Source organism: Anas acuta, chromosome 7, assembly GCF_963932015.1.
Source record: "Anas acuta chromosome 7, bAnaAcu1.1, whole genome shotgun sequence".
Classification (NCBI taxonomy): Eukaryota; Metazoa; Chordata; class Aves; order Anseriformes; family Anatidae; genus Anas; species Anas acuta.
Window position 1 is genome coordinate 4,245,250 of NC_088985.1, and position 20,098 is coordinate 4,265,347.

Below are 20,098 nucleotides of genomic sequence, written 5' to 3' on the forward strand. Positions count from 1 at the left end.
CTGGTGTCCTGGTGTATGGTGTCCTGAGGTCTTGGGGTCTGGTATTTTGGAGTCTGGCGCGTTGGGGTCTGGTGCGTTTGGGTTGGGTTTGGTTGGGTTTGGTGCGTTGGGGACCTGAGGTCTGCTGTGCGTGGCTCTGGGGTCTTGGGGTCTTGAGGGCTGGCGCGTTGGGGTCTGGCACATTGGGGTCTGGGGGCTGTGGCGTGCTGGCAACTTGGGGTTTGGGCTCTGGTGCGTTGAGATTTGGTGCCTTGGGGTCTGAGTGCTGGCGCTGGGCGCCTGAGGCGGCCGCAGGCCTCGCCCCCCCCCAGCGGCGCAGGTGCAGGCGCCGCCCCTCGCCCCCCGCCCGGCCCCTCCCGGCCGCGCTCGGCTCCTGTCGGCTCCTGTCGGCTCCTCTCGCCGCCCCTCGCCTCCCTTCGGCTGCGCTCGGCGCCGCTCGGCCCCGCTCGGCTCCCGGCGGCGCTGCGGCAGGATGCGGGGCTGCGGCGCGCTGCGGGGGCTGCCGCTGCTGCTGCTGCTGCTGCTGCTGCCCGGCACCGCCACCGCCACCGCCACCAACACCGGCACCAACACCGGCACCTCCACCGGCAGCGCCCCGGCAGGGAACTTCTTGGAGGATGAGCAGTGGCTGTCCTCCATCGCGCAGTACGGCGGCCGCATCCGGCACTGGAACCGCTTCCGAGACGTGAGTGAGCCGCGGGGGGCCGGGGGGCGGCGGGGGGCTGCGGGGCGCCCGGCTCACCCCCAGCCTCCGGCCTCTCCCCCTCTGCAATACCGCTGCCGCCCGGAGCGCAGGAGGTGGAGGTGAGAGCGGGGAGGGGGCGCACGGGGGTGTGCAAGGAATGGGGACGTGCAAGGAATGGGGGTGTGCAATGCACCGGGGTGTCTGTGTGCAATGCACGGGGGTGTGCGATGCACAAGGATGTGCAATGCACCGGGGTGTGCAATGCACCAGGGTGTTTGTGTGCAATGCACGGGGGTGTGCGGTGCACAAGGATGTGCAATGCACCGCGGTGTGCAATGCACCAGGGTGTTTGTGTGCAATGCACGGGGGTGTGCGGTGCACAAGGATGTGCGATGCACCGGGATGTGCAATGCACCGGGGGGTTTGTGTGCAATGCACGGGGGTGTGCGGCGAGTGGGGGTGTGCGATGCACAAGGACGTGCGGTGCGCCGGGAGGTGCGGTGCAGCAGGATGCTCGTGTGCAATGCAGAGGGGTGGGAAACGCACGGGGATGTGCAATGCACCGCGGGGGGCGATGCACGGGGAGGTGCGCGTGCAGCGTGCAGGGGTGTGCAACGCACGGGGGGGTGCAGGGCATGAGGATGTGCCTGTGCAATGCAGCGGGATGTGCAGCGCGCGGGGATGCGCGTGTGCAATGCACGGGGGTGTGCAATGAATGGGCTGTGTGTGTGTGTGTGTGTGCGCCTGTGCGGTGCATGGGGGCGCGGTGCATGAGGGTGCAAGCTCCCGCTGTGCAGTGCGTGTGCGCCGTGCACGGGTGTGCAGTGCCTCCGTCTAGCGTGCAGTGCCCGGGCATGTGCAGTGCATGCGTGTGCAACGCCCGCGTGCAAGGCACAGGGGCGTGCAGCGCCTGCGTGCGCGCGCAGTGTCCCCGTGCCATGCACCTGCTCCTCCTGCCGGGCTGGGGACGCTGCTCGCACCCCCCCTGGGGGGCTCCGTGGGCGCGGGGGGGGCCCCCCGGCAGCTGCCCCCCCTGTGCCCCGCAGGATGACTACATCAGGAGCTGGGAGGACGGGCAGCCCACGGATGAAGGTAGCACCCTGCCCTGCTTTTATTTTTTTTGGGGGGGGGAGAGGGGACAGGCACAGCACCCAAACGCGGCTTTTTGCTCCCCAAAACCCCCCCGTGCCCCCCCCCCGGCAGCGCTGGACACCACCAAGGACCCGTGCCAGAAGGTGAAATGCAGCCGGCACAAGGTGTGCGTGGCGCAGGGCTACCAGCGCGCCATGTGCATCAGCCGCAAGAAGCTGGAGCACAGGTACGGGGCCGGGGAAGGGGAGGGGGGCGTTATTTTTTTTTGGGGGGGTCGCGGCAGCCCCCCCGGGGGCTTCCTGAGCGCCCGCTGCCTTTGCAGGATCAAGCAGCGCGGGGGCTGCAAGCCCTGCCACGCCGCCCCGCTGGCGCCCGTCTGCGGCTCCGACGGCCACACGTACAGCTCGGCGGTGAGCGCGGCGACGGTATTTTGGGGGGGGGCTTTCCACGTGTCCCCCCGTAATTATTGCGGTGTGCCCCCCCTCCCCACGCCTCGCAGTGCAAGCTGGAGCAGCAGGCATGCCTGGCCGGCAAGCAGCTGACGGCGCGGTGCGAGGGGCAGTGCCCCTGCCCGGCCCCCACTGACAGCAAGCAGGGTGAGCATTTTGGGGGCGACCGCGGGTTCGGAGAGGGGGTGCCCCCCCCAGAACACCACAGCACCCCCCTAAAATCCCCCCCCACCCACATTTGGTGCCCGCAGAGCTGTGCACGGGGCAGGACCTGGCCGACCTGGGCGAGCGGCTGCGCGACTGGTTCCAGCTGCTGCGGGAGAACGCCAAGCACAACGGCTCCGGCAGCGGCCCCCCCGGCACCGGTGCGTCCCGCCGCTGCGCGCCCCCATCCCCGGCTCCCCCCCGAGTCCCCGCAGGGCCGGGTGAGCCACGGGGCCGCGTCCTCGCCCCCCCAGCGCTGGCGGCCGGCTGCAAGGAGGCGGTGGGGTGGATGTTCGGGCGGCTGGACACCAGCGGGGACCGGTACCTGGAGCAGCCCGAGCTGGCAGCCATCAACCTGGACAAGTACGAGGCGTGCGTGCGCGCCTTCTTCAACTCCTGCGACGCCTCCCGCGACGGCCGCGTCTCCGCCGCCGAGTGGTGCTTCTGCTTCTGGAGGGAAAGTGCGTGCGGGGGGCGTGCGGCGGGGTCTGGGGGTGCACGCCGTGGGGTTTGGGGGGAGCCGCCCTCCTGATGGCACGGTGCTGCCGCAGAGCCGCCGTGCCTGCGGGAGCTGGAGAGGCTGCAGATGCAAGAAGCCGCCCAAAAGGCACCGGGTGAGTCGGGGGGGGACCTCTGAGACCCCCAAAACTCCCAACTTTGCGGCGGAGGCTCCGTGGCGGGGCCGTTCCCGCACTGCACGTGTTTCGGGGCACGGCGGGGGGGGGGGTTCCCGGCTTCCCGCAGGCGCCTTCGTCCCCAGCTGCGACGAGGACGGGTACTACCGGCGGGCGCAGTGCGCGCCGGGCGGCGGGGAGTGCTGGTGCGTGGACCAGCAGCACGGCACCGAGCTGAGCGGCACCCGCGCCCGCGGCCGCCCCGACTGCGGTAAGAGGCGAGGAGAGGTGGTGGGGAGGCAGCGGGGAGGCAGGGCGAAGGCTGCCCCCCTCCACGAGCCTCTCCCTGCCCCGTGGCACAGAGGACACCACCGGCTTTTCGGGAGACTTCGGCAGCAGCGTGGGCTGGGAGGACGAGGAGGAGAAGGAGCCCGAGGAGGCCGGCGAGGAGGCTGAGGAAGAGGAGGCCGAGGCGGGCGAGGGCGACGACGGAGGCTACATCTGGTAGAAGCGGAGGGGGGGAGGCACGGCCCGGGGCGGGGGCAGCCTCCCCTCCCCGGAGCCCCCCCCCTGAGAACAGCGCGTGGGGGGCAGCCCCCCCGGCCCCAGGGGTGGGATGGGGCGAGGGGGCGCTCGCCCGGGCCGGCCCCACGGCGGGCAGGGGGGGTTTGGGGGGGTCGGGGGGAAGTGAGCGAGCGGCGTGGGGCCGAGCTCGCACCCCCCCCCTTTGCGCTTTTTTATTTTATTTTATTTTATTTGGGGGGGGTAGAACCTAGCGTGGTCAGCAACGGCACTAATAAATGAAAATTGGGACAGAAAATGGGGAAAAAGAAACAAAACCAACCAGAATCCACCCCCCACCCCCAAGCTGCCCCCCTAACCTTGCCCCCTCCATCTCCGTGCTGTGCTCGCGCTGCTGCGGTGTTGTGAAATAAACGCCCCGTGCTGTGTCCAACGCTCGCCCGCTCCTTCCTGGCAGCCCCAAATATCCCCCCCCCACCCTATACCACACCCAAACCCCCTCCCCAAATGCATGAGGCCAGGGGGTTCCCCTATATGGGGGGAGGGACACCCTCATCCCCCCCACTCTGCTTGCAGAGGGCACCAGGGGACAGCAGGGCTCGAGTCACAGTCTTTATAGAAACAGCCCCCCAATTTTTTTTTTGGGGGGGGTCACAGCTTGCTGGGGGGCCGCTGCTGCAGCCTCCAGGCCGCCCGAGCCCCCTCGTCCCCCGCGTCGAGCGGGGCGAAGGCGGCGGGGTCGCGGGTGCGGAGGTAGCGGGCGAGGGGGGGCTGCAGCAGCGTGATGGGGACGCAGAAGTTGAGGTGGGGGTAGGTGGCCCCCGCCGCGTTGTCCCGCGCGTTGCTGGCCACGATCCCTGCTCGGGGAGGGGGCGAGATGTCACCGAGGGGGGGGACACGTCCAAAAAGGGGCTGGGGGGGGGTGAGGGGAAGGGCAGGGGCTTACCCAGCAGGCGTCTGTCGCTGGCGGCGAGGAGGGGGCCGCCGCTGGAGCCGGGGTGCACGGCGCAGGTGCTCTGCAGCATGACCGGGGGGGCCCCCACCACGGCCGACAGCACCCCCCCGGTCACCGAGGGGCCGCACGCCCGGCCCAGCGCCCCGAAACCCAGCGCCAGCACCGCCTCCCCTGCGTGACAGCGGGGTGAGCTCGGGGTCATCAAATGCTCTGTTTTCACCCCAAATATTGTGTGTGGCCCCCCCAGTGCTGGTGCTTACCGGGCTGGAAGGCGGAGGCCAGGCGGGGGGGCTGGAAGCCGGGGGCGCGCTCCTGCAGCTCCAGCACGGCCACGTCGAACGGGGACGCCTCGGCGGCGGCGAACAGCAGGCGGGCCTGCAGCACGGTGGCCCTGCGAATGTTTTTTTGGGGAAAAAACAACACAATTAGGGCTTAAACTCGTGGTAATAAGAGAAACGGGTGGTTTTGCTCGCTGGCTGTGCTCACCGGCCGCCGTGGGGCCGCAGGGTGACGCGCGGCGTGGCGCCGGCTTGCAGCACGTGGCGGCAGGTGAGCAGCAGGCGCGGGGCCAGCAGCGTGCCCGAGCCCCAGGAGCCGCCGCTCTCCACCAGCGCCACGCAGCCCAGCGCCGCGGCTCCGGGCACCGCCGCCAGCGGGGCCGGAGGGGCCGGGGGCTCCCCGAGCTGCCGCAGGAGCCCGCGGCTGCTCTGCAGGACGGCGTGCAGCGAGCAGAGCAGCGCCAGCCCCCGGCTGCTGGTGCCGCAGGAGGCGGCGGCGATGACGGCCACCACGCGGGGCCGGGAGGCCGTGGGGCCGAGGAGGACGGCGCCGCCCTGGGTGCCGGGCAGGCAGCGGGCGTCCGTCAGCAGCAGCGCGTTGCCCTCGCCCGCCGCGTTGCTCAGCACGCCGCCGCTCAGCGTGTTGAGGAAGAGGTCGGGGCACAGGGCGCCGAAGGGCGAGCCGCAGGCCAGCAGCGCCGCGCCCTTGTGGAGGTCACCGGCGGACACCCAGGGCGTCCAGCCTCCGCCCGGCACATCGAGGCTGGGAGCCCGCAGCCAAGCGAACCAGGGCAAGGCGGCGGCGGACTCCTGCTCGGCCTCGTCCTCATCCTCCCCGCCGCCGCACCAGTTCGCCGCCAGCCCTGCGAGCGCCCGGGCGAAGGCCTCGCAGCGTGCGAAGCCGAGAGGCTGGGCCTCGTGTTCCCGCAGGGCAGGCGGGGCGCCGAGCCGGGGAGCGGCGTGCAGGAGGCGGACGCGGAGGCCGGGCGGCAGGACGGAGGCCGGCAGGGCCTGGTGGCGGGACCAGGCCTCGGGGCCGGGCTGCAGGAAGGGCGAGAAGACGGCGGCGTGGCACAGCACCAGCCCGGGGCCGCGGCACAGGATCACCCCGCTGCAGCTGCAGGGCTCGGCGCCGTCGCCGACGCTGACCACGCAGCAGGGCAGCTCCGCCGCCATGGTGGCAGCGACGCAGGCGATGCAGCGCAGGCGATGCACGCCACGGCCTGCTGCTCCTGCTGCTGCTGCTGCTGCTCCCCGTGACGTGCGGCACCGCCTCCCGCCACCATTGGTGCGGGCTGCGGGTGTCACGGCCCCGCGGCGGAGGCGGGGCGGTCGACGTGGCGCAGGAGGGGTGCGCGGGGCGCTGCGAGCAGCCACCGCCCCCTGCAGCCGCGCTACGGCAGCGCCGCACGCCATGCAGCGGGGGGGTTGGTGCATCAGGGAGCAGCAGCAAAGCCCCTAAAATGCACCGTGCTGCCCCCCCGGGGGCTTGGAGCTCAGGGTTTGGGGTGCTCAGGGGTAGAGCCCGGCCTCCAGCCCGTTCACCTGCCTCCCTCGGCCCCATCCTGCGTGGCTCCGCGCCTCCCGTCCATCCCGGTCCTAAATCTGCAGCCGAAGCTCCTGCGGCGAGGGGCCCCGCATGGATCGGGGTGTTAGCACCCGCGCAGCCGGGCTAGAGGGAGGCGCCGCACCCCTTTGGAGGAGAAAGACACGTCTTTATTGAACTGAACGTGAGCGCTAGACAGCCATGGAACTTCCGACAAAAAAAAAAAAAAAAAAAGAAAAAAAAAAGAGAAGAAGAGTAGAAAAGAAACTGGTTTAAGCCTACATTAACCACCTTACGATATGCAAATGTCAGACACCTCCGCGCTACGGGCACCGAGCACGGCTCCGCGGCTCTCGCCTCCCCGAAATGAAAGCCCGGTGCCTCGCGCCAGCTCGGCCGCCGTCCCCACGGTGCCCTGGGCTTGCAGCCTGCCTGCTGGGTTGGTTTACTGAGGACTTCTAATACCATGATGCTTTGTTCGGCAATTTGCGAAAGATCTAAAGAATATCGTTAAATATATTAAAAAAAAAAAAAAACAGAAAAAAAAACAACCCTAAACGGACTCTGGACTAAACAGGATGAACGTTAACCTAAAAAGTTAGATGGGACGCCGCTTACGTCAACGCTTCCTTTAAAAAATATAATTGCTTCGTTTTCCGTGGTGTTCTTTGAGTCAATTGACCACAGTGGTGAGATCTCGCTCTTTTTTGGCGGCGCGGCACGCGGCAGCGCATCGCCCCGGCCCCGCCAGCCCCGTTAGCCCCGGGAGAGCTCCCGGCGGGCCGGGGAAAAGAGCTGCGTGTCACCACTGTGCGGCGGGGCGGCCGCAGCCGGGAGGCTGTCGGTCAACGGCAGGACGTGTGCGGAAGGCTTGGCGCGGCCTCGGGAAGCCCACGGGAAGCCAGGAAGGGGATCAGTCCGGAGGAGCGCCGCGCCGGGCGTCAGTCAATGTACTGCGATAGCCAGCGGAAGCCCTCGCCGTAGCCCTGCCGCTTCAGCACGCTGCACATGAACACCTCCATGGGGCGCGCGTTCAGGTCCTTCAGTGGCACGTTTCCCTGCGGAAACCCAGCCGGGGGTCAGAGCTCTCCCGTCCTCCCCATGGGCATCGCCGCCCCTCAGGCGCTGCTCGCCACCGTGCCCCCCCTCCCTACCTTTCCCGTGGTCTGTCCGTAAAGGCCGAAGATCTCCCGCAGCTTCTCCTCGCTGATGGCCTCTGGTCTGTCGATTTTGTTGCCCAGGATGAGGATTGGCACGTTGGATATTGTCTCGTCTGTCATGAGGGCCTGCGAGCAAGACAAACGAGTCAGGCAGCGCCCGTCGCTTCTTTGAGCTCTGCGGCCAAACAGGGGTTGCTTTTTGGTGCTACAGCGCTCCCGTGGGTGGGGTTTTTCCCAAAAGTTTGGCAGAAGAAGGCTGCAGCTAAACACAGGGGCTGTTTCCAACATCGTTTAAAGGATCCCACAGTGAGAGCACCCAGCCTGCTCCACCCCCTGCACCAAAGATCCCCACTTTGGACACCTCCGGTGCAAGAGGCGCACTGGGAGGGCAAGTCCAAAGCACAAGTTAAACCCCAAAAAAGAAGAGATTTGTCTCGTTTAGCAACTCGAGGGTGACAGAAAGGAAAAGCCGGGCTCACGTTCAGCTCCACTTTGGATTCCATGAGCCGGGAGTGGTCGGCGCAGTCCACCAGGAAGACGATGCCGTTGATGGCCGGCAGGTAGTTCTTCCACACGCGGCGGGCTGCAAGGCAAGCGACAGGCACCGCGCTGTGAGCCTGCCTCCAGGGGACACGCACGGGGACACCGCACAAGGACAGCCCTGCCCGGCCGGCTGCCGGCTCGTTTTGGTGGAGGGAGGCAGCACATGGAAGGGGAAGGCACATTTGGAGCCCCCGAGGAACCTTGGGGTTGCAGCAGCTGAAAGGAGGGCTTTAAAAATCAAGCAGATTGGCTTTTCTTTTGGAAATTCGACAAACTAAGCCCAGAGATAAAAATTCAGCCACTGTTCAAAAGAATAATCCCGTGACATCCAAGTCTTCTACAGCTAAAAATATTTCAGGCAGCAGAGCGTGAGCTGGCAGCTTTTTTTTTCCCCAAACTGCCAGCATAGAGCACGAGCGTTCAGCCACCGAAATAACAGGTCTCCTGCAGCCAGGGGGTTATTTCCACATATAGCTCCGTAAGCACTTCCAGGCAACAAATAATTAGGTAGTGCTAATTGCTAGCTCTCTCCAGCACCACGTTTTGGCAGATTTTTTTAAGGTGGCAGGAGAATCTCGGGGAAATTGAGGGCTGACCCCACTCGGTGTGTCCAGCTCGGCAACCCGGCGCTTACCTTGCTCGTGTCCACCCAGGTCAAAAGTCGTGAAGGTCATTCCAGCGATCGTCAGCTCCTCTGATGCTGAAAGGCAAAAAAAAAATAAAGGCTGTGCTTCAGGGAGAGGGAGAAGGTGCCATGGCCAGAGATTTTTGGGGCCGCATGCAGACATCACACTTTTTTTATCTGAGGTATCCTTTCTCTGTAGAATTCAGCCAGCGGGATTATCACATGAAATCACAACGGGAGGGAATAATTTCTCCCCCCTCCCCACTTAGGGAGATGTTTTAATGCGCAGTGCTCATCCTTTGGTACATATTTCACCAGAAGCCCTCTCCCTACCCAGGACGGGTTCATGATGTTCACCGAACCACGCCAATTCTCCACCTCCCCCCTTTATATTTGGGACACCGACACGTTTCAGCTGTGCCCTCAAGACCTGCAGTCCCAGGAGGGTTCCCAGAAGCCCCCCGGCGCCCCACGTACTTGGGTGCAGCGTGGGGACGTGCTGGCCCAGCCGGTCATCCTTCAGCATGTGCAGCAGGGTGGTTTTGCCCGCGTTGTCCAGGCCCAGGAAGACGAGCTTGCCAGACTTCTTGTACAGCCCTGCGAGGAAGCAGAGACACACACATCGAGCGGCGCAGGGACACCTGGGGACGCGAATCCCAATCCCCGGCAGAACCTCCTGAATAAACAAGGGGTAAAAGAGTGGCAGAAGTGGCAAGTCCTGCCAGGATTTTGTCCAATATCTGGCATTTTATGAGTTATTTTGCAGGAGTTTTGTGAGCTCTGTACGTAAGCAGTTGTTTTTGCAGCAGGGAAGTGTCCCGTGGGATGGGCACAGCGCAGTTTTTGCCCACAGGGGCTCCTTAAACAGGGAAATTTTGCCCACAAACATGGAAATTTTCCATTTTTGCTCACAAACGCCCCGCGATAACCCCTCACACCCGACTCCTCCCCAGGCCTGTGCCGGTGCGCGGGGGCTCACCCAGGAACTGCAGCACGCTGCTGAAGCCGTTGTAGAGCCACTCGAGCAGGAACGACATCGCTGCGGGCCCACACCGACACCTGCGGGCACACAGCGGGCTGAGGGGGGTGAGGGGGGCAGCGCCGGGCCTGCGGGCACCGCGCCGGCCCCACGGTCCCGAACCGGCCCCAAAAGGCCAGAAGGGCCCCAAAAGGACCCAAAAAGCCCCAAAAAGCCCCACCCGGCCCCCCCACCTGCGGCCGCCCCCGGCCCCGCTCCGCCGCCGCCGCCTCCTCCTCCGCCAGCTCCCCGCCGGAAATGGCGTCACGGCCGCTTCCGGCCCGCCGCGCTGGCTCCCACGTCGGCTCTACGGCATGACGTCACGCCCTAAGCCCCGCCCACCCCTCCCTAAGCCACGCCCCCTCCCCTCTGGCCCCGCCCCCTCCCCCCAGGGCCGCGGGTTCGAGCCCCGCCGCCGCCCCGGCCCCTTTCAGCCCCCCCCCCGCCCCCTTTTCAGCCCCTTTTTGCCCCCCCCCAGCACGGAGGCGCAGCGCGGGTTCAGTAGTTTTATTTCCAGCGCCCACACTACGCGTACCGGGCCAGCCTCGCCCCCCACCGCCTGCTGTGGGGTACAGGCGGGGGGTTCAGGGGGGAGCCGAGCATCCCAGAGCCCCCCCCTTGGCTGGATGCAGCGGGGCTGGGGGCAGCTCTCGGCGGCATAAATTAGAGGCAGGGGCTGCTCGGTGACATGGAAGCTGGGGGGCTGGGCTAGTGGGCAGAGCGGCTCCGCTGGAGGATCGCAGCTGGCTCAGCGTCCGTCCCTGCGCCTTAGTTTTTGGGGTAGTAGAACCACTTGTCCACTGTATGGGGGAAAAAAAGTGGGGGTTAGTCCTCGGCCTCACCCACCCCACTGCCACCACCACGCACCCCACAGGTTCTGGTGCAACCCGGCTCGGGAAGGCAAAGCCACCTCCCTCACACCCCAAAACACAAGTCCTGATTCAGCTCCAGCTCCTTCACAGCTTTAAGGAGCTATAAGGACAGCTGTGACAAGGTGGGCGAGGGGACAGCTGCCCCCGGGGTTGTCCCGCAGTTGTCATTTTCCTACAACGCGCCCCCCCTGAGGGACGGGGTGCTGACACGCAGAGAGCCTGGCTACCAGCCGGCAGCTGCTGCTCGCTCCGTGACAGAAATGCCATCAGCAGCAACTGCACAACCGAATTCAAGGCCATTTTCTGCCTCTCCTCTTCGTGGAGATCAAGTGCTTCCCCTCCGCACCTCGCCTGCACTGACAATCTGGCGAACCCCTTTCAGAGGAGCCGCTAAAACCCCGCTGTCACCGCACTTCAGAACTCTGAAGTGCTCTTCTCCAAGGGTCTGCTACACATCCAACCTCTCCTGGAGCAAACTGCAGCAGCTCTGATCTGCTCACCGCCCACGTCTCAATGAAACGAGGCCACGACAGAAGTGACGGAGCGATCAAACAGCACCCGAAACAAGCCAGGCCCAACAAAGTCCTTCATTTTCCCCCACTGCTAGAGCCAAACCCTCCCTTTCCCACTGAGGATCCCTCGGAGGCAACCCCCAGCCTGCCTCAGGATGTAGCACAGCTTTCCAGCTTACCTTCTGGTGGGATGGGGTTGGCAGCCGTACAGGGTGGTGCCTGCAACGAGAAGCGGATTAGCAGGCAGCAACTGTTCCACCTCCCTCCCGCCTGGGGCTCCCTGGACACCGCTTAGGGTCACACAGATCTTTTTTGGGCACAGTTTAGGGTCTGAGCAGCATAAATCAGCCTGTGGCAGGCAGTGAAGGACGCGTCCTGTCATCACGCAGCCCCCCCTGCACGTGCCCGGCGTGCCGCTGGGGCTCTGCCCTGGGTGCGGGCGTTCGCTCCCCTCGTGCTGCGGGGCCACCTGCTGCTGACCAACACCAGTCTTTGTCCCTAATGCTATCTGCAGCCCGCCCTCTGCTTCTTTTATTTAAATGTGTGATGTAAAGGTGGAAAAGAGACACAAAGGACTCTCGGGGAACTCCTCAGAGGAGCTTTCACCTGATGCTTAAAAAGCAGACAGCCAAGGGGCCCTGGCTGTTGACACCCTCCGCCAGCACTCCACTTCCAAAAACGTCTGCGGAGAGATTCTGGTTCCCAGTCACGTCCCCATGCTCTGAAGCAGCGTTTCTGTTTTGATTCTCCTCCCCCTACTCCTCCAAGCACTTTTGCATTGCCAGCACCGGTGATTTCACAAGCCTCGGGAGATTCAGCTGAGCCCTGAATCAGGGTAAGGGCGCTTACACGGGAAACCTCACAAAGCAGGCACGGTCCCTGGCTGCAGGTGCCTCCGAAATGCAGCTCTCTGATCCCACAGGGTGACCCCGCGCTGCAAAGCTCTCCAAAGGCCAAATATTTAAACGCTCTTTGAGCAGCTGAGAGCCGAGCTGCAGGACAGAAATGCAGCCCTTCACACGGGATTGGATTCCTTCTCCCAGATGACTAAGGGCGAGGAGAAGCCTCTGGAAGAATGTCTGCCTCGCTCCACATCCATCTTACTTAACCAGAACCAGATGCTGCGCTCAGTCAGCCAAAAACTTTCTAAGCATACAGGGTCGGGCTCCTCTTACTGAGATGGCAGCTTACGGCCCCACACAAACCACACTGCTCTGCCACTGGCGCTGGGACACCCCAGCTGGGACTTACTGCATCCACAGTAGCTTTAGCACACTCTTGACTACAGCAGAAGGGACTGTCCGAGACCGTCAGGTTTGTGCTGCAAGAGAAAGGGCGCTCGTGAGAAGGTGAAAGCCAAGCATGAGACAATGGAATACTGAGAATCGTTATCGGAGTTGCCTGGTTGCCTGCTGAGGCAGCGAGCAATCAACAGAAATTGTGTTAAGTCAGGAAAGGAAGCTTCATTGGGGCTCACGGGGAAGGAGCGAGCACAGCAACCAGCGTTAACCTACCAGTTGATCTCTCCTCCGTCAGTTTTTTTAGCTATCAAAGCTTTCCAGTGCTCATGAGTGCTTTTGATGACGTTCACTGCAAAATCCTAAAGACAAAGGTGAGGACAAACATAGTTAGGTGCGAGCACTCCACCATGTTCCCCAGCCTAGCAGTTACGTGGAGAAAGAGGCCTGTGATTACAGGCTGATTTTAGACAGAACACCTCCCAGAGTTAGGAACTGAAGCCCTCTTGGAGCACCTCTTGCATCGCTTTGCCTTTTGGGAACAACAGCAACCTCCCAGCACACACCAGCTGAAACAACACCGATTTTACAATAAGTGTTTTACTTCCAAGGTGGGTGTGCGTGCCAAGGTCGCCTAGCCAGCCTGAAGCCAAGAGAAACTGAAGGCAGATATTCGAGTCCTGGGCCACTGCTGCCTTACAAAAACACCCCGCCCCACAGCTCCTCCTTGTTTGTCTGCAGCAGCCAGTTGGGCCTGACCAACCTGCCAGCTTTCCTCCGCTGCAGGCAAACGGCTCCAGTGCTGCTCGTATCAACAGGAAGAGTCACCTGGCTTATCTAGCTCTGTAGCTAGTTGAAAATGAGCCCAATTCCAAGCAGATCACAGCTTTTTCCCTTAAAAGAAGTATTGTATACCTAACAGTACAGCTAACAGGTCAGCTGGAGGCTGGATCATGGGCGATTGTCCCAGCAGGAACACCAGCAGTAAATATCCTGGTCTGACGCAGCACGAAGCCAACTACAACACTGCAGCACCACGTGCAAGGAGCCTTGTCCCCGCTTTCTGCCTCCATTCCAGTTTCACCCAGTCTGAGGGGCAACGAGGTGGCCCAGCACACCCAGCCCAGCACCACGAGTTGAGGAGGGCTCCCGTTTGGGAGCAGGAAGTTACCTGACTAACACAGAGAACGAGGAGAGGCAAAGGAATGGTGCTGCTGAGGCACAGCCCTTACTCAAAGGGCAGGGGGAACACTCGGCCAGTGTCACAATTTAGGCCTGAATGAACATTTTCACTCCTGCCTTCGCCTTCCTTGGGCACTGGCTTTGTTCCACCGCAGCCTATTGCGTGTTGAAGCAAAGGGTGACATCAAGTGGCCTTTGCTCCAGAGCAGGAGCAAATAATCCCCGTGTTTTTCAGCCTGGTTCTGACAGGCTGCCAGCCCTGACGGGACCTCATGTGAACATCAGCTAGAAGCCAGACTGATCATACCCAGCAGTAGTGGGGCAATAACCCTGTGCCTTTTCTCCCAGGATCCCTGCAAGCACCAGCCCGTAAACAAGCAGGAGGGGAGGCTGGAGCAGGAAGAACGAAGGCAGCTGTATCCCCAGCCCTCAGCAACTACTCGTTCAAGTCCCCATGCACCCAGAGCTCAGTTTTTGGGCAGGTCAGGGTAATGACAACGCTGACCCTACCTTGTCTTTAAATTCACCGTTAAAAGCAAACTGGTTTTCTGGCTTTCCGTCGGGTACTTTGTATCTTCTGAACCAGTCCACCGTAGCTTCCAAGTACCCAGGCTTCATCCTCCTGACATCATGGATATCTAGGCAGGGAGAAAAGGTTTGCGACCCCGACCCAACAGCACGAGGCACCCCGCTACTGCCCTGCTCTTTCGAGCTGCCCCTCCCCGCAGAGCCTTGGCGACATCCTGGACAGGTTGCAGGACAGACAGAAAGCGGATGCCTGCACGTGGGGAGGGAAGTTGGTGTCTCAGCGTCAGAACAAAGCCCGGCTTCCCCCAGGAGCACGGACGCATTTACACAGCTTTGATGCGACTTGCTGAGCAACCCCCCTTCCTTCCACTCGCAGGACGGGCTCGACAGCCTGCCTTTTCTTCGAGATCCCATGCCGTGCAAAGGTCTCCTAACCTGCGATAAACAGCAGCGTATCCCTTTGCTAGAGGACGATAACGTCCTGTTCTGCTTTGGCAGCCAGTATCGCATCTGATAAGCGTGGTGGCAGAGCAGGAGCAAGTCCATCTGCTGCCCTGAAAGCTTCCTGCAGGCACCCAGTGGAGACGGGGTCGGAGCAGACCCGCTCCTCCCCCTGCCACCTACCATTATAGTTGCCCGCCTCAGGGTCTTCAACGTTGATAGCGATTATCTTCCAGTCTGTCTCGCCCTCATCGATCAGTGCCAGCGTGCCCAGCACCTTCACCTTGATCACCTCCCCTCGAGAGCAGACCTGCAAGGACAAAAGACTTGTTGGCAGCACCCACACATCCGAGAACAGGCAGCAGGAGGCAGTGCAAGCTGTCAGGAGTGCAGCAGGCAGCCCTGTACCATAAATCTGCCATCGCTTATCAGCAGTTTGCAAGCCTCGGCTCACAAGGCTTTTGCTCTAAAATCTCATCAACTATCTCCAAAGACAAGAGAGGAAACATCCCATTTGTAAGATACAGGAGATAAGAGCGGAATAACATCTCTGAACAATGGGCCCCTTAACCACATTTACCTTCAGGATGCATTACCTTACTTCCAATCTCACACACGTCGATGGGATCGTTATCTCCACAGCAGCCAGTACCTTCATCCTTATGCCCTGGGTCTTCCCAAGTCTGCAGAAACAAAGCAAAAGCCCCACACTGAGTGAATTCTGTTTGAAGAAGAAACAAAAGGCAGGTTTATTTCACACAGGCAATGGCCTGGAAGACACAGATGACGACCCACTTCACACTTGCATTCAGGGCTAATGGCCGCGCTGTGGTTTTTCACTTGCCTGCAAATGCAGTTTAAATCCAAGTCAAAGTTCTTACCTTGCCAGGGGCAAACTGCTCCCTCCCACTGACAAACCTTCTTTCAACAACTTTTCAGACTTCCTCCTCAGCTCAATAGCCGCATAAAGGTGAAGTTCACATCTAGGAAGAGTACTCACTGCTTTGGCTGCCTGCCTGCTCCTCTCCCTATTCATTCCTTAACAGAAGCTTCCTGAACTCCAGATAGCAGCGCGACAGAGGTGGAAGACAGATAGGGTGTATTGCTTCCTTCTGGTCAAAGGATTAAAGGACACCGTTACACCAGAGCAGAAATGGGAACCAGGGGTCCCATACCCTATGCCACGTACCGTCCTAATTCCTCTCACCTGAAGCTGTGAGCACTCGCAGGTTGGAAGAGGGGGCTCCAGAAGGTATGGGAGCCATGCCTCCGAAATTAACAGCTGCTTACAGCACACTTCTGATCAGGAGCAAGAGGACGTAGGGTCCACTCTCGCCATGAGGAGCACCTACCTCTAAGGTTGCTCAGATAGAGAAAAATGAACGCCCTTCCCAAACCCCTGCATGCCAGGACATGACTGTGATAGTCAAAACCTTGTGGTGCAGCCAGAGCATTCAGGTCACCAAGACCCGTGGCGCTGAAGGGCTCCCTGCAATCTCTCTCACAGTCTCTGTGAGGCTGTTGTAAGCTCAGTCCCTTTCCCCTGAAGCACTGATTTCTTTGGGCCACTAACACATGACTGGCCGAAGGGTCCAAATGCTGTAATTCCACACAAACAATACTCAGATTTTCACTGCCTCGGGGCTGCACACCTAGATCCTGTACCATTAGCTCAAAACTAGATCCTAAAGCTTTACCTGGCAGGGAAGGGAGCACGTGGCACTGCCAGATGCCCTTTATGAGCCTTCTGCCTGTACTTCACTCACAGCAGCTGCTTGCCCTCTTGTTTTGCAACAGCTTGTTTACAGCCCCAGCCTCTCCCTGGAGAGTTCTACCTGCAGACATCACGGCTTTCCTAACAGGTCCCCTTTGTTGGGAAGGCTACAGGTGCAGCTGCAAATGTGTGAGTTCCAGCTCAGCCCTTCAGCTGGCAGGGGTCAGAGGCACACACGCAGACACACGAGGAAGAGCGAGGCACAGCGACACGGTACAGCACCTGGGGAAGAGCACCGTAATTCCAGATGTAGCCCTTGTGGGGAAAGACGTTGGCTACGTAGCGCAGCTTTCCCTTCTTCACGTCTTGCTTAATTGGGTTTAAGGGGTCCTTTGTCGCAATCTGAAAGAGAAGTTACATCAGGCTCTCTGCTTTGCTCTCGAGGAAAACGGCAGTGATTTTTTCCAGGAAGCTGGCAGCTAGCTGACAGGCCGGGGAGCCAGGAGCTGACACTGGGGCCAACACGAGCACTGGACAGCCCCGTTTCCTGTTGCATCCCCTGGGTGCAGATTTCAGCAGGCTTACCGACGTCACAACCCGACACGGGGGTGAGACCGGTTACACGCTGCTTCAGGCAGGAGCCACAAAAGAATACTAAGTGGTTACAACTCCTGCAAGACTTCAGCCTTTACCATTAGGCAAATATTTACATGAGAAGCCAGAATTGCATCTAGAGAACCTCCTTGACACCAACTCTGCAGGAAGGTGGGTTTTGAAAGGCCTGATTTATTGGGACTCAGTCACTGTCTTTCAAGTGATGGAACCAACGATGCTCGACTGTTCTTCAGGAGGCAGGAGGGAGAAGGAGAGGAGCAACACAGCCCAAGATTATTCATAGACCAGACAGCTGAAGCACTTGAGGCAGGACTGGTAGTAATAACTTACCTCCATTTTAGCGTTTGTCCAGCGAGGTATTTCCACAACCATGTTGAACACATTCTGAGGAAAGCAAAACATCAGTGAATGGGGAGGAACCTCACTGTCACACCATACCAGAGCAGACACACAAGCACGAACACCAGGAAGACTGCAAGAAAACTGGAACTTTTTGCTTTTCCCCCTCCCCCCAGTGCCAATTCTGAAACACCTGACAGAAGTCCCACAGCCTACACCTGTCACATGTCATTACTCAGATTTTAATCCCATGAGGTTAGGCTAGATTGCAAGCTTTCTGCACACCTTCCACCAGGTGCCTCCTGAGAACATCCCTGTCATCTTTTCACAGACCAGTGCGTCGGAGTGAATTGACACCAGCAGCATAGAAACAACATCAGGTGAGACAAGCTGAGGTTTTAGGTGTGATCATTAAATAGGAAGCGTGGAGCTCCTACAGCAAGAGCCAGCTTGGCCATTTAGAGCAGGAGATGCCTGTAGGAGTAGCCACGTCCTTAATAACACGTGTACCTACAAAACATCCCAAATGACTGAGAGCTTTGCTCCCAAATATTTCTCCCCACACCTGGCAGGACCTCACTTATGGGTAACCCCTGACTCCAGCTGGGCCCAGAGGACCAGGGCTCTTCCACACCTGAATCTTAATGAGCACTGCAGGAGGAGATTACAGCCTTTAATAAAAAAAATCAGACCTTGCTCCCCAGCATCCGCCAGGTTTCTAATCCCCAGGGTAAGCAGCATTAGCATTGCAAAGGTAACACGGGGCGTGCTAAAACCCTTGCACCTGTATTGCACCACAAATAGATTGCTACTGTGCAACCAGCGCTGTTACATCACGTGCCTCCCTAATGAGTTTATTGCATCCTCTTAATTGTGGGGGGGTCACTGATCATTTGCAATTTAAACGGGAAACGATATACGTTATTTGTACTTATAGGTAAGTTGAGGAAAGGAAGGAGATGACCACAGCTGGCTGGGCAGGGTGGGAAGGATGACTTGGGGGCACAGCTGGCCACCCCCCAGCTCCAGCACCCCGAGTCCCAGAACTGGCTTGGCCCCGGACACCCAACGGGCAGCCAAGGTCGCTCCTCAGGACCGGACGCACAGGTACAGATGAGGTCAGCACATCCCAGCCTGAGGCTGAAAAAACTCCCCGCGATAATCCGCTCAGTGCCAGAAGTCTAAGGATAAAGATCAAGGCAGCAGACACGCAGCAAGGTAGCCTCGTGCTCCGAGCCGGGCTCCCTGCTGCAGCTAACGAACCCGCTAAGCAACAAGCAAAATCCCTGCAGAGCGTTCCAGCTACAGAAAGAACGAGCTCCAGCGAGATCAGTTGTGCAATGCCAGCTCGCTTCTCTCTCAATGACTTGGCACCGAGGCGCTGGCGAGCAGCACGCTGTGCCTGAAGTCAGTCGTCCCCTTCTGCGTGTTAATCATTACCAGGGCACCGAAACCCTCCTCACCCTGTACTGCTCCCAGCTCTGTCCTACAAGCGTCTGCAACGTGTGACACCACCTCAATATTCCCTTCCAAGTAACCTTTCGGATGCCTGCTTTCCCAACTAGCTGCAGGAAATGTTTCCCCTCCCTCCCTGATCACCATTTTCCTTTTGCTGGCCACGGGCAGCAAGCAAGGTGCCTGGTGGCTCTCCCTCCTTCCCCTCAGCAGCCCGTGTTACGCCCATTTCCCCATGAGAGCAATTCTCAGCACTGGCCTGGGCAGGACAGCGACCAGCAGCTTGCCTCAGAGATCAGCCTAGTGGGCTGCACATCATTAGGGCACTCACGCTTTGTGCCCTCTCTACACCCACCCAAACAGGGCCCTCAGACAAGGCAGAGGTACCACATGTAAGTGTGCTCCCCTACGGCTTGCCCTCCCTAGTAAGACGAGAAATTCAAAGCAGGGAATAGCAAGGAGGATGAGAAAGCCTCAGGAAGGATTCACACTGGGATTCAAGACCGTGCCAAAGTATTGCAGTGTGCAAGAACACAGGAAAACTACTCTTTAACCTGCACACGTGGCTCTCTAGCGTGTCCTTTTCAGCATCCAAGCCCACGCTGTTCCTCGAGCTGCGTGGCTTTTTAGTACTTGTTAGATGAATAAGCAAGCTACAGAGGTGAGGAGCATGAGTTATCCCTGGAAAAACGCCGAGAGCAGACCCCAGAACTGAGCTGCTTCGTTTTTTCGGGCAGCGGTCTCGAAGAGCCCAAAGCAACTAACCGCTGGCGGGGCGCGAGCAGCATGTGGCAGGCGAGCCGCTCCTCCTGAGGTCCTGGGGTGCAACTCCGCATCCTCGCCTGGCGCCGGGCAGGTTAGGGGCACAAAAACGACCTTACAGCGGTTAGAGCCCGCGCGTGATGCACACCCCATGCCCGCAGCACACACCTGCGTGTCTCCAGGCGTGGAAACCACAGCCGGGGTGCCTCAGCGTCACCCGCTGGGCACGAACACGGGGCTGGGCGAGGGGGGGGCGACCCCTGCCCCTCTCCCAGCGCCCCCCTGGAGCCCGACACCCACAGAACCCATCCCCAGCGGGTCCCCTGCTCACCTCAGCGCCGCCGTCGCGCAGGGGGATGTCGTGGAAGGGGGAGATGTACCGCCCGGCCGCGTCCTCTGCAAGGCAAGCGGGGCGCCTCAGCAACAGGCCCAGACCCAGGCCCAGCACCAGGCCCAGGCCTCAGGCCTGAGGGGGGGGTCTTGGGGGGGGTCCCCCGAGAGCCCCCCCCCCGGCTCGGGGCGGCCCGGGAGGGGCTGGGGGGCTGCGGGGAGGGGTGTTGGGGGTGCGGGGGCACTCACTGAGGAACAGGCGGTACCCGGCGCTGTGCGGGGCGCCGCGCTCCTCCGCGCTGTACCCGGCCATGGCGCCCCTCACGCCCCTCGCCGCGCCGCCGCTCTGCGCATGCGCCGCTCGCCTCAGCGCGGCGCCGCGCACTGCGCATGCGCGGCCCGCCTGGGGGCGGGAGGGA

The 20,098-nt window shown here is 61.1% G+C and overlaps 4 protein-coding genes across 4 annotated transcripts; 1 reads left to right on the forward strand and 3 right to left on the reverse strand.

Annotated features, from left to right (window-relative positions):
• Nucleotides 1-366: 366 nt before the first annotated feature.
• Nucleotides 367-3,999, forward strand: SPOCK2 (SPARC (osteonectin), cwcv and kazal like domains proteoglycan 2). The gene is made up of 10 exons (XM_068688420.1): nt 367-685; nt 1,732-1,777; nt 1,889-2,003; nt 2,100-2,187; nt 2,277-2,373; nt 2,478-2,591; nt 2,685-2,891; nt 2,982-3,044; nt 3,175-3,315; nt 3,407-3,999. Exons 1-10 carry the CDS (start codon nt 473-475, stop codon nt 3,550-3,552), a joined length of 1,230 nt encoding a protein of 409 aa, XP_068544521.1. The 5' UTR covers nt 367-472; the 3' UTR covers nt 3,553-3,999.
• A 168-nt stretch (nt 4,000-4,167) lies between these two features.
• TYSND1 (trypsin like peroxisomal matrix peptidase 1) lies at nt 4,168-6,649 on the reverse strand. The gene is made up of 4 exons (XM_068688406.1): nt 5,008-6,649; nt 4,782-4,912; nt 4,513-4,692; nt 4,168-4,423 (listed from the first exon to the last, which is right to left on the reverse strand). The coding sequence occupies exons 1-4, from the start codon at nt 6,234-6,236 to the stop codon at nt 4,218-4,220; spliced, it is 1,746 nt and encodes a 581-aa protein (XP_068544507.1). The 5' UTR covers nt 6,237-6,649; the 3' UTR covers nt 4,168-4,217.
• Nucleotides 6,650-6,798: 149 nt separating this feature from the next.
• Nucleotides 6,799-10,021, reverse strand: SAR1A (secretion associated Ras related GTPase 1A). Its single transcript, XM_068688422.1, has 7 exons — nt 9,886-10,021; nt 9,653-9,732; nt 9,151-9,270; nt 8,683-8,748; nt 7,985-8,088; nt 7,500-7,631; nt 6,799-7,403 (listed from the first exon to the last, which is right to left on the reverse strand). The coding sequence occupies exons 2-7, from the start codon at nt 9,708-9,710 to the stop codon at nt 7,287-7,289; spliced, it is 597 nt and encodes a 198-aa protein (XP_068544523.1). The 5' UTR covers nt 9,711-9,732; nt 9,886-10,021; the 3' UTR covers nt 6,799-7,286.
• A 162-nt stretch (nt 10,022-10,183) lies between these two features.
• Nucleotides 10,184-20,088, reverse strand: PPA1 (inorganic pyrophosphatase 1). The gene is made up of 11 exons (XM_068688455.1): nt 19,929-20,088; nt 19,681-19,745; nt 17,124-17,177; nt 16,461-16,580; nt 15,061-15,147; nt 14,648-14,774; nt 14,006-14,133; nt 12,590-12,675; nt 12,327-12,396; nt 11,255-11,294; nt 10,184-10,491 (listed from the first exon to the last, which is right to left on the reverse strand). The coding sequence occupies exons 1-11, from the start codon at nt 19,990-19,992 to the stop codon at nt 10,460-10,462; spliced, it is 873 nt and encodes a 290-aa protein (XP_068544556.1). The 5' UTR covers nt 19,993-20,088; the 3' UTR covers nt 10,184-10,459.
• Nucleotides 20,089-20,098: the final 10 nt, after the last annotated feature.